The sequence below is a fragment of the Vombatus ursinus genome, unplaced genomic scaffold (genome assembly GCF_900497805.2).
Source record: "Vombatus ursinus unplaced genomic scaffold, bare-nosed wombat genome assembly UNPS02014798.1, whole genome shotgun sequence".
Taxonomy (NCBI): domain Eukaryota; kingdom Metazoa; phylum Chordata; class Mammalia; order Diprotodontia; family Vombatidae; genus Vombatus; species Vombatus ursinus.
In genome coordinates, this window is record NW_020954576.1 from 56393629 (window position 1) to 56406469 (window position 12841).

Consider the following 12841-nt stretch of genomic DNA (forward strand, 5'->3'; position numbering starts at 1 on the left):
TTTTAAAAAAAATTATTCTGATCAAAATGAACACTCTAGGCAGTAAGCAACTTAGGAAGAGTACATAGTCAATCTTTTGAAACAATAAGGAAAAGATGCACTGGATAAAGTTGTCAAAACACTTTCTTCAGCATGATTCTATCCATTACTTCATGGTTGAAGAATTTTTTTTTTTTTTACTGAATTTTACATTTTCATTGCCCTACCCCTCTTTTCCATGATTGGTACTTTAATTAAAACTAGAAACCTGTTGACATCTCATGACCTAGTAGAAAGATATTAAACAAATGGATTTGAAAAGACATGAAACAGCCTTGAGATGCTTTGTAAATTCATCACTACCACCTCTGAATAAACAATCTGTATTGCACTTCATTTTTCTTTTGGCACATCTAAACCAGACCATTCTTCAGTTTGGCAATATATATTATAGAATACCTCCATGAGGCCTGGTGTTCTCAGAAGCCATTTCTCTATTGTCCTGTGTGTAGTTTGACACAGGAACTGTGTGGGGAGATCGGAAAGGAACCAATAAGTAACCCCAGCTGTCAACACATCCCACTGTAAGGATTAGTCATACTTATGCCAATAAGCAATTAATCATTTATTTAGTGTTCACTAAGAAAGTTCCAATTCACTCAAAATAGCCACTACACTTCAGTCTTAACCCCTGGGAATCTTGGGAATCTTGGGAATCAGTTCTAAAATGGTTTGGCAATATGCAATTTCATCCTGCAATCCAAATTTAGCTTAGCATTTACTCAACAAACCAGATGGTACACAATGAAAACATAGACAACCCAAGGCATTAAATTTTATTTTCTAAAAGCCGTGGGTCTTTTATAGAAGACCTAAACATTGACCTCAAGGTACCACAGGCCTAAGTTATGCCAACAGTAGTTCATACATTGGGAATTTTTTCCCTTGGCCTGGAAAGTTTAAAGCTCTTACCACTTCTGGCACTTTCTCTGGGTCAAAAGGTCATTAGGTAAACACTAAAGGTTGCACAGGTAAGTTGGAATAAATAATTTCAAAATCTGATCAAAAGCTAGGAATCAGCAGTAAAATACTAACTTCATTCCTACACATGCCAAACCATCACATCTGAATACTTTGGCCAATAAAGGACTTCAGTATCAGGGTTCCCCACAGGTTCCAATTCTATCTTGATATCTAGTGATTTCAGAACTAAGGTTTAAGTTCCAGATATTGCTGCCTAGTGGCCCAAAGGTTCTTGATACTGCTCATCACCACCACCTGCCCAATCCTGCACATACCTGAATTGCACATAGTAGGAGCTCAATAAATATTGGTTGAATTTAATACTTCTTATCTGGGTCAACTGTAATGAGAACCTGAAAAGAAACTACTAGCAATTCAGGTTGATGGAATTTATATTTAATAACTGTTTTATATGCCTAATCAACCTTTGGAAAAATCCTCAGAGAAACCTCTACACAATGGCACAGCTTCCAGTTTATGAATTTGGTTACAAGATTCCCCCTCCTCCTTCTGAACCCTGCTGATGACAAAGCTGCACAAGAAGATGTGTGCCTAAGTTTTTTAGGGAGAACCACTCTCTGAAGATGGTAGCTGACTAACCTCTACCACCGATTCCTCCACGGCCCATTGCTCCTCGCCCTAGGCCCCCTCTCCCAGGGCCTCCACGACCTCGGACACCACCTCTTCTTAATCCCATTCGGGGAGCTACGCCTCGTCCACCTCGGAGCAGGTTTTGACCTTGGAGAGGGGAGACACAACGCACATGCAGGTAAATCCAAAATATATAAAGTTTAAATCCCAACCAGGGAAAGGTGGTGAGGTTTAAATGGGAATAATTTGGACACTTCCCAGGTTGGCCAGGGCAAGTCTACACTGGGAGGATAAGTGTTTAACTAAAAATTTGCTCTTCATGTGGTAATTTCAACAAGTATATATTGAGCTCCTCCTACGTGCCCCTAACATTCTGGTGAATTAAAATAAAATAGTTGACTATCCTTACCCTCAAGGAGCTTACAATCCTGTTAGGGACAACTCATACACAAAGAATCTGCAAGCATCTGATTAAGTGCAAAACTGTACTATGTTCATCAATATTGATTTTAAAAGTTCTCTAAACATGGTATACCAAAGTACACCACACAGTACACACAGAAGAAGCTGGCCTATCTAATGAATTCTGGCCCAACTGAACTTTATATACCTCACAGGTTTAAGTAAACATGAACTATTTTTTAGTGAATGAGGAGGGTGGCAAGTTACATTAAAATGGCACAGGGAAGACTCATATCACATGCAAATCAAAGTCTTTCACCACAGTCTGTATTATCAGAAAAGATATGACTCTACTAAAGAACACTGCATATGATTAAAAACAAGTGATCTTAAAACATAAGCTTTGGAGTAAGACTTAAAAAGTTATATGACTTTAAGTAACATAAAGGAAAGAGGAAGAGCGGCATGGCATAATGGATTTTAATGACTGACCTCGAAGAGACATCCCTCCTCTTAGCAGGGCTCTTGTAGCACGTCCTCCACGAAGTCCTCCTCGTGGCAGGCCTCTCTGGCCCATGGGCAAACCCCGTCCTCCAACTGCTCCCCTGGCCAGGGGGCCAGTGGGGCGGCCTAACCGTGCCTGGATGTTACTTTTACCTAGACGCTGTTTTAAGCTCTTCTGAAAGGAAAGTTTTGAAGAGGTTAAGATCAGGAAACAGTCCAGAGGGGATGGAGATTCATAGTGCACAGAGAAGCAGGTGGAATGCCTTGCAAGGGAGAGCCCTGCAGTGAGTACCCTAAGGATAGCCATCCTGAAAAAGCTAATACTTGCCTCAGGAGGAGAAAGAAGCTGAGTTTTGCCCAGAATACTCTAAGAAGCTTGAGTTTGGTCGTGAATTGGGAAAGCACTACAAACTACCTGAATATGCTCTGAATTCCGTCACCACACCCCAAAATTTCTTCAGACTTTTAAGTTCTATCTTCAAATCCTGGATTTTGCTGGTTGTTTTTCCACTTTTGATTAACTTTGTGAATGTTGTAAAGGAATCCTCAAGTAAATCATAGGATCATAGATTCAAAACTGGGACCTTAGAGGTCACTTGGTCCAATTCCTGCATTTCACAGATAAAGAAACTGAGACCCTAAGAGTTGAATATCTTCAGGTCTCACAGTTAAATAGAGAGCTAGATTTTGAATGCACGTCATCTGGGTTAAAATCCAACACATTTTCCACCGCACCTTGCTGACATGACTAATCATACCGACAAAACACTACATAAACCAACCATTCTATCTTCCAAAACTGGGAATTCTGATCTGAGAATTATAATCTTCATTCATCTTTTGTCAAAATTTAAATGACACATTTATCTGAGTTGTGGATAGTTAAGACCTAATCTGATTTTCCTGCTTGAATTGTGGTCCTTCGATTCACTCTCAGGGTTACATCTGCAGATGTCTCCTCCTTTATCTTAGGATTTGATGAATAAACATGAAGTTATAAGCTCTTGAACCTTAAATTTCATAAACTCATGACTCCACATCTATTTTCCCAATAGGTACCATTATTATTAATCATTTTTAGTACAAAACAAACAACTAACCTTAAATGTTTCCATCTTTAAGTCAATACAATTACTGACTACCTTTCAGAACAACTCAGTCTATACTAGGTGTGAAGATTCCACAGAGCCCTCCTTGCAAGGGGAACCCACTGGACTGCAAAAAGTAGCAATTCTCAAGAGAGAAAAATGTCCCCTCACAAATGAGATCAAGTGTAGCTTTCAGTAAAACCAGAAGCCTGGTAAATGTCTTTTCATTCTGTAAAATCACTAATACCAACACACACAAACCCTTGCTTTAAGTTACAATCAATAGTAGTCACTTTTAAGCTCCTAGTCATTAGAAAATATGCTGGTGATGAACCTCTCAATCTGTATTTTAACAGGCTGACTGTTATACAAATTTCCCAGTGTGACAAAATCAAATGTGAATATAAATTCTATTTCTAACCAATGAAGCAGGCTCTGATGCACTGTATACTATAAGATGAGCCATGACTGTAAAGGTCTGTCTACACTGTTCCTTTTCTTTAGAAAGACACACCACAGGTGTGAGGTCAGGATTCCATTCCACAAGCCACATTAACAGTCACACAGGGCTGTTTTTCTCACAGCAGAAGCCCTAGTTTTTCCCTGCTATCACTAATTGTCCCTAAACATTTATAGTGACAATGCATCAATTAACACTCTTTAATTTTCTGGAGGCAAATTTTCCATACAGACTTCACTCATAACCATTCTTTAGAAAGACCTAGAGAATCTTTTCTCCAGGAACCTATCCTCATTTTGAACTCTTTGAAGAGGCTGAGGGTACCTACCATAATTTTTTTTTTAATGATGAAATATTTTATCCACTCTGTGGTAGCTGAAGCTGAAAGCTTTGTTTATTTTTGGCCAGTGAGCCCAGTGGTTCAGAGTGTGTTATGTTTAACTAGATCTAAGCACAGCCATGCAGTGCTCCCATTTAAAGTCCTTACAGTTGCATGGCACCGGCCTCCAGACTGCCAGCCACAGCTTGGACATATCCTTCCACAGCCACTCTCCGGACTTGCATACACAGTCTATGAATAATAAAGAGCAGGGTTTACTTCAGACCTAGGTGCAAATATGGATTGTGCCTTATTGGAAATTTGGGTTGAAAACCATAATTTTCTCTAATCATATATTCAGAATTGTTTTCTTCCGAGATATACCAGGTATTCTGGGGAGTGGCTTCCTTCACTAGTTCTAAAATCACTTTTCCCCCGAAGTTACTTAGCATTGTCAATAAAAATAAATTAAGACTATTCAGAATTCCTAGATGGGGGAAGAGAGAAAAAGCTTATTTTCCTAGCTTTTAAATTCTTTAACAATTACCTCCTTAACAATGAGAAAATAAAGGGGAGGTATGAGATGCCAAGAAATTTAATTAGTAGGTTTCTTGAGGGAGTCCTAGAAAAGGTACAGACACACTAGTACCTATAACATGATCCAGGCCACACTAAAGTGCAACTCCCCAAAGAGAAAGGCAGCAGGTTACTTATTTGTACTCATCAACCATAATAAAATGCTCTGAACTCCTTTTTCCCTCCAGAAAATCCTTAGCTCTTACCCTGAGCCACCTTGTAATAATCCACCATATCCTGCACAGCCATCAGTAGGGCTGCCTGACAGGCATCACCAGCTGCCTCTGGAGAGTTATGACCTACTCTCTCACCTGCTTAAGTTTCAATGCTGCCTGGACAGAGGGTCTATTCTCCATCTGCTGGGCCAGTCTTCTGTTTCTGGCACTGGCTAGCTGCTGTTGCTGCTGCATCGTAGCCCGAATATTCACTGGCATCGGCTGTTTGTTCTTCAGCATATTAGTAAAGCTTCAAGGTCGAACAAAATGGGTGTTTAAATAAAAGCTTTATTACAAAACATTTATTGGCATTTTCATGGCTCTCTAGACCAGGAGCTCCAGATCCCACGAACTTTATGTAAAGTGGTACGCTTAGATCAAGGCTGATGTGGGTCAAGGACTCCTCTGTTTCCACAAACGTGCAAGAATCAGAAACTTAGAAATGCAGGTAAGTGCAGTACATTCATTCAAAAGTGATAACAAGGGCTTAGGTTACTGCTTTTAGAAAAGTGGAAGGAATGAAAAACACGCAATAAGCAGATATGGTGATGACAGGAAACAGAAGATGTTACAAAGAATCAAAAGAGGACAAAACAAATACCCTGGGGTGCGGTAAATCAGACAAGTAATTTTAGAGGGAACTGGTCTGAGGTGCACCTTACAGGTGAATGGGAAACAATTACTGCACCCTCCAAAGTCCATGGAAGTGATGCCTCCATATCAACAGAAGAGTGTATCAAGTTTTCCCATTGTCTCTGTCAATCTAGTTACATGTAAAGAACAGTTGTAAGATTTTATAATCTCACCACATGCCATGGACTAAAACAGAATCTAGGGTACATGGTGAAAATGTTTTCAGGGGAGAGCCCCTGCACCTGTGATTTCATCAGTATAGGAAACCCAGTGGGTAAAGCCCCTTTACCAATAGAGAATGGCACTTACTCTGAAACTCAGGATCATGGAGATCTCAGAGGCCAATCTATTTCAACTGCCTCATTTTACAGAAGAGGAACTGGGGCCCAGATAGGATAGGCTCAAGGTCACACAATTACTAAGCTTCTGAAGCAAGATTCGAATGAGGTCTGACTTTTTAAAGTCAGGCCCCCTATACAAACACTTCTCACACAGTTGTTTGGGAATCCTGGGAGTTTAAGTGACCTAAGGTCATACAGCCAGTGGCAACTTGAACTCAGGCTTTCCTGACTCTGAGATGGCCTTTCTATCTACCCACACCCAGATGGGCCTTCATGTTGAACATTTTTTTTTTTCCTGGCCTGGACTTAATGATTCCATTGGTATAGAGAGCTATCAGTAAGGAGATACCCTCTAACAAAGCAGGTTTACTTCTGCCTTAAAGTCATAAGAGAGTTGCCCAGGGCACAGACATTAAATTACTTGTCCAGGGTTATGGAACCAGAATGTCAGAAGCAATATCTGAATTTGGATCTTTTCAATCCCAAAGTCTGTTCTCTATCTACTACATAATGCTTGCCTCTCACTGTGAATATTAAGTTTAATAACAGTTTAAAAAAATACCCTACTAGTTTGCTATATCTTACACTGTAATTTGCCTTCCATTTAATTAAAGGAACCACATTAAAAATTTTAACACAGAAATCTTTATGGTTTTACATTTTAACAATTTTACTTTCCTGTACTTAAATGACATCCCTTCCCCAAGTGAGTCTTCTTGAAAAAGTTATGCATTAGCACAACAACTTAGATGAAGAATGTGATGACGCTCCAATGAGTCTCATTTATGAAAGCTCAATGGAACAGAGAAGAACATTTAACAAAAAAAGAAGTTATAACAAAGCCCAAAGCAATACTGAAAGATGCAGAGATGAAGCAAAGAGGGTGCCTCTTACAAGGACCAAGAATAGCATTCAAGGGCCTTTGGGCGGAGTTTTGGCCTGCTACCTGCCTCTTACAGGCCGGACCACAATCCTGTCGGCCTTGGACTGGGCAGCAAGCCTCCTACAGCCAGGGTAACATGCTACCGTGCTGCAGCATCCCCTATATCAATGTAAAAAACATGAAGAAAAAGGGACGGTGTGAAGTGTTTTAAGTTAAAACACATCCCACCAGATTAACGGTTCAAATACTTTAACGTAAACAGCTACTGATAACGGGTTTTGAAACATTGCCCAATTTGCTTTGCGTACCACAATATGCAGCAACTTAAGAACAGAGGTCTTTAGCCTTCTGTTGATATTTAAGTTAGCTTTAACTTAAAAACTGGGCAGAAATCAAGATGGTTTTAGTATATTGGACCCCGGGGCCAATTTAAGTAAAGTTTTCTTATGTAGGAGTTGAAGTTTCTGTTGGCTGCCTCACCGCTCATTTAGAGACATCTTGGTGGTGCTTTTTAGCACAACTTTCGGAGCTGACTGTGCAGCCATCTTCAAATCCCGGGAATCTGTAAAGGATAACAGGCAGATTAAACAAAACAATAAAGATGACATTATCTTTCATCCTTATGAGGGACAGGCACAAACAGCAGTTAGGAGAGATATTATGATCTCGCTAACTAAAAATCAGTGGTCATTTTAAAGAAGGAGAGTGCATGATACAAACCAGGGGCTCCCAGCAAAGCCACAGAATATAAAGTGGCCCTCCAAACATAAAATTACCAAGTGAGGCCTATCTGCTGCCTCAACCCCCCCCTCCAGGAGAATCCAATAATGGTGACGCTTTTAAGCAAATGCCTCATCATCTGGCTTTTAGCTGGTCTGAAGGCAGGCTAGATACCGATTATGACTAAGATGGGTACTGAATAGACTTTTCTGAGAGAGGGAGTATGATAGTTGCGAAAATGCCTTGCCTCTTGGCGGTTTCCCAGGGTGCCCTTTACATAACTGCATCCTAACGCTTCCATCCTGGTCTTGCTCAGAACCGTTCTGATCTCCTTTCGCCCCCATGGAGCCCTGGTACCCCCAAACCAACCACCTACTCAAATTCAACCAACACTTGGGAATCCACCACTGTGTACTGAAGCATCCACCCTGCCCCTACTTTTCTCTCAAAGTTGACGACCCAAACCTATCATCTCCCCTTTCCCTTCTCCATCACAGTCCCTCCTCCGACCCCTGCCCCCGCAGTCCCTTTCTCTTGGTCTCCTCGCCCCAACCCCCGTCATTCCTCGGCCGCTCCTCGCTCCTCCCTTCTCCCCAGCCTCCGCCTCTCGGGGCCCGGGGTCCCCCTCAAACGCTCTCCTCCCTCGCTCGCCCCCTGTCGTTCTCCCTCACGAGCTCGCCTCGCCGCCCCCGCCCCTCGCTCTGCCCCCGCAGCGCATCCCAGTCACGTGATAGGCGCCCCCCACCCCGCAGTCGCTCCCCTCCCCCACTTTAATCGTTCCCTCTCTTCTCCCCACCTTACCCCTTCCTCTTCACGTTCCCCCCCCCAAATGCTTTTCTTCACCATCCCCCACCTCTGGCCCTAGACTCGGCCGCGCACGCGCGCACGCACCAAAGGACACGGACGCCAGCGCTCCGCCGGGGGCCGCCGCTGCCACTGCGGTTGCGGTTGTGGGGCCGGAGACCGGCCGCGCTGGGCTTGTCTGGGACGGGCGGAGGTGCTGGGCTGAGATGGAGGGTAGTTAGTCGCTTGCGTGACGGGTTAGCTGTTGGGTCCTCGAGTCCGTTCTTCTATTAGTCCGCCCTCCCGCCCGCTGCCGCAACCAACTCCCGCTTGGCGACCCGAACAAAATGGCCGCCGCGCTCAGAGTCGAACGGCGCTGGCCAAAATGGCGCCGGCGCGTTGACGTTGACGTGAGGCTGGCGCTCGCCCCAAGGGGGTGGGGCCCTGTGGGCCCCGCCCCCCGGCGTAGTTGCTAACACGTTCCCTGCCGGGGATGAGGTCCGTTGAGTGACTAATTGGTGCTTTTGTAGACCCAGCGTTTACAAACCTTATTCCTAGTGGGCGTTTATACTGCATGCTGGAGGACGTGTGCTCATCAAACCCTGACATCCTTGGCTCTAGCAGGCACTTGCTCCCGGTGCATCCCTAAACCTCTTTGACCCAGGGTGAGAACAGGTGGGCAGCAGTAAACCTGGGACCTGAACTCTGCGTCATTCCCTGCCTGCCCCTCCGCCACTGAACCCCCGCTAATCCCAACTTTTCAGTTAGTTGTTACTTGTCCTTTAACTTGTGCACTTCCAGGCTGTAACAGGAGATTTTATACTGTAACCAGTACCAAACTGAGGTTTAATCCAAAAGGTGTAGTAGTTGTTATATGCTTTCAAGTCTTGACTAATTAGGCACTCCTTTCACTGAGACTCAGTTTCCTCATCTATGAAATGATAGTTGGACTAGAGGAGGTAGGCTCTTAACCTGGGGTTCATAACTTGGTTTTTTTTACATTTTTTTTTTGGCTAGGCAATGGGGTTAAGTGACTTGCCCAGGGTCACACAGTTAGTGTCAAGTGTCTGGTCTGAGACCAGATTTGAACTCTGGTCCTCCTGACTCCAGGGCTGGTGCACTATCCACTGGCCATTTAGCTGCCCCCATAACTTGATTTTAAAAATGTTTTGATAACTATTTCAATATAAGTGGTTTCTTTTGTAATCTTATGCATTTTATGCACTTCAGAGTATTCCGAGGAACGGATCCATAAGCTTCACCAGTCAATCAATAAACATTTATTAAGTGCCTGGCACCAGATTGCCAAACGTGGCCTTGACACACAAAAAGTTAACAAAAAGAACTCCTGAATTAAAAATATTTAAAAAGTCTCACTCTAGATCTTATTATCTTAAATAATTTTTGGACATCTACCCCTCTTCATCTTCTTAAAGAGATAACAGCTTTACCTCATTAACACCTCCCCTCGACTTGGATTACATCCCGGTGAGGTGGAGGGAGACTCAGTTGGCTTGATCAGCCTTCCATGCCTATCTTGTCTTAGAATCTCATTACTTTTTTGGAAAGAGGGTTCCTCCCCTTTCCACCTTTCAAAGGGAGAAAATGAGGCATGCTGAGATTGTGCTATGTAACTCTACCCTCCATCAGTCTGGAACCCAAAATACCCAATCCCCAGACTTCTACAGCATCCTGGAAACAGGAATTTTCAGGAGAGTCATGACCCCTTCTAATAATTGCCCTTAGGGAGAGTTAGCACCTCTCCTTCACTAAATCCCAAAGGAGACTGACACCACAGCTTTTGGGAGAGGAGTCTTTAATGTATAGTGGAGCAGTACACCACAAATGCTATGGCCAAGTCTGGGACAGTGAACTGGGGGAGTCTGAGGGGAGAGGAAGGGCTAATGTGGAAAGTGAAGGCGGGAATGGGGGGAAGGGGGTTATTGGTGCTGGCCAGGGCTGGGCTGCTTGCTCAACTGTTCTCCCAGAAGAAGTTGTTGCAGGCCACGGTGAGTGCAGCCACCAGCACCACGTACTCCTGGAAGTCAACTTCACCATCTCCGTTCTCGTCCAGCTCCTTCATCACCTTGTCCACTGCATCTGCATCCTTCTGGGTCTAGAATAAGATAGACGGAGGTTTCTGTGATGGAGAGCTGGGAAGGCTTCAGGGGGCATGAAGAATTGGGAAGGAATGGGAGGAGGGGCTAACGACTGAACTCGAGCCAGACTACGCAGGGTGACTAGGACAGGCACGGAAGAAACTGAGAGTAAAAAGAACCAGGCAAATGTACTGAAATTTAGAGGGGCAAGGGATGGGGAGATGGGGAGATGGGGAGGAAGATGAGAGGGGTGTGAGTAGGCTGACAAGGGAAAATTGGGCTGGACCGGAACTTCACTACTTTGGATCTTTCTTCGTGTAATTAACGAAGAAATCCTCAGCCGACTTAAGGGTGAACTCCTTAAGAAGTGGGCAATGGGATTCATCTTTAGGTTTCCCAATGGATATCACAGTGTTTGGTATATAATCGGCCCTTAATAAGTGTTTGCTGAATTTATTTAAATTAATTAAGAGAGTTTCTGGGAAGCCTTCAAGGAATAGAGGAAGGACCTGGGATGGGGATTGGGAACATGACAGAAGGGAGACGTAGAGGTCTCTGGGAAAGGTAGCTGCTTCCCATTCAGTCTGAGTCCAGTAGCTGGCTCCCAGGCCCAGAGCTCTAGGGTACTCTCCCCACCCCCTGCCACCAAACACTTACATCCAGGAAGCCAGAAAGCTCAGCCTGCAGTAGTTCCTTCAGCTCCTTCTTGCTCAGTTTATACTTATCACCTTCCTTGCCAGAATGGGCGTGGAATACGTTGATGAGGGATTCCATGGCAGTCTCCAGCTCCGAGCCCATGGCTGCAACACACCTGCCTCCCACCACCCCCCACCAGGCCAGACAGGGATGAGGTCCAGATAGGAGACGCCCAGGGCTGCTGGAAATAAGAGAACCCTGAGCTCCTAAAGCCCTTGTATTGTAATGCATATATAGATAATTTGGACTCCATTCTTCATGATGTGGATTGTATCCTCTAGGACCGTATTCAATGTTATTAATTATTTATCCTTTTAGTTGACATTTTACATGCTCATTTATTATTCTTAGTTAACAGAAGCCAAAAGAACTGATTAATTCAGCCCTTACTTTTTTTTTTTTTTAAAGCATCATAGGCCTCAGGTCTGTAAGGGATCTTAGGGATGGATCCCAATTCCCTAATTTTACAGATGAGTAAACTGAGGACTAGCAAGGAGATCATATATTGGGTTAGTACAGAGCTTCAGCTAGAACCCAGATTTCCTTGACTTCTTTCTAGCACATGATGGTTTAAAAACTAAAGTAAAAGTTCAGAGAAAGGGGTGGAGGTTGAAGGCTCAAGGCTAGAGAGTTACTGGAAGGAAAGAAACAGGGGGCTAGAGGTAGGGACAGGGAAGGAAATAGAGGGGAGTTTGAAGGATAGGAGCTGGGGGGCTCCATAGTGGAGGGGTATTTTGGGTACACTAGAGAGAGGGGTAGAAACAGGGAACACTGGGCAGCACCAGGAAGCAAGAGGAATGCATTGCTAGATGGACAAAAAGAACATCTTACTCACGAGGCAGCTGGCCCTGGGAATGAGGGTGGGTCTTAGGAACCGACAAGTCTTTCTCCTGTCCTATTTTTATCACAGGCCTAGTGTGTCCTGCCCAGGCTAGGGTGTCTCTTCAGTAACTATCACTGCCCTCTCCGAACTGAGAACAAAGGGGAGCTAGGGATGAAGGACCACTTATGCAGAGTCATGCTCATGCTTTTTCCTAATTTCTTATAGTTGATGCCCTTAAATTCTCCCTCTGCCCAGGGGTTCTCAGCCCCCTACTCACATCCCTCTGACTTCTCTAGTATGTTCCCTCCTATTAGTTCCTTTTCCCCCCTACCCCCACCTTCTATGCTTTAGGATTGGTCAGACTGAAGTCTGTCTTGAGAACCAGCTCTTTCTAATCAGACCTGGATGGTGGGAATGCAGAAAGGAATGTTTGATTCTTATCCCCCAGAGTTGGGCTCCAGGGTGTGGTGGGGGTGGGGAAACTAAAAGGGCCCAAGTACAATCTCCTGTTTCCCACCAGCAGCTTGAACTTGAGAAGTGGAAGACTAGATGGGAGTGTAGTTGAGGTGATCAGAAATGAAGGGGAATTGTATGCCTGAGGTTCCATCTGAGTCAAGGTGCAAGGAATTAGAAGGGAGGAAGGAAAATGATGTGTGAGGTTATAATGGGGTATGACATTGGAAAGGGGTTTTCGCTCTGGGAGTAA

At 44.0% G+C, this 12841-nt stretch overlaps 2 protein-coding genes across 8 annotated transcripts in view; both read right to left on the reverse strand.

Moving 5' to 3' along the window:
• Window positions 1–8883, reverse strand: part of LOC114049724 (chromatin target of PRMT1 protein) — a 10429-nt gene extending 1546 nt beyond the window's left edge. Inside the window, exons 1-6 of one of the 7 annotated variants that reach the window (XM_027871099.1) lie at window positions 8626–8883; window positions 7495–7576; window positions 5254–5407; window positions 4535–4618; window positions 2488–2674; window positions 1603–1740 (exon numbers count right to left, since the gene is read on the reverse strand). In XM_027871099.1, the coding sequence (XP_027726900.1) occupies window positions 1603–1740; window positions 2488–2674; window positions 4535–4618; window positions 5254–5407; window positions 7495–7559 (628 nt within the window). In that variant the 5' untranslated portion in view covers window positions 7560–7576; window positions 8626–8883. Of the gene's footprint in view, window positions 1–1602; window positions 1741–2487; window positions 2675–4534; window positions 4619–5253; window positions 5408–7494; window positions 7577–8535; window positions 8555–8625 lie in introns of those variants that run through there. The other 6 variants (XM_027871100.1, XM_027871102.1, XM_027871101.1 and 3 more) reach the window with 6 other exon arrangements.
• A 1415-nt stretch (window positions 8884–10298) lies between these two features.
• The window catches only part of LOC114050054 (protein S100-A1), a 3856-nt gene continuing 1313 nt past the window's right edge, over window positions 10299–12841 (reverse strand). Inside the window, exons 2-3 of the mRNA XM_027871599.1 lie at window positions 11274–11427; window positions 10299–10633 (exon numbers count right to left, since the gene is read on the reverse strand). Coding sequence (XP_027727400.1) covers window positions 10490–10633; window positions 11274–11414 — 285 coding nt within the window. The 5' untranslated portion in view covers window positions 11415–11427 and the 3' untranslated portion in view covers window positions 10299–10489. The remainder of the gene's footprint in view (window positions 10634–11273; window positions 11428–12841) is intronic.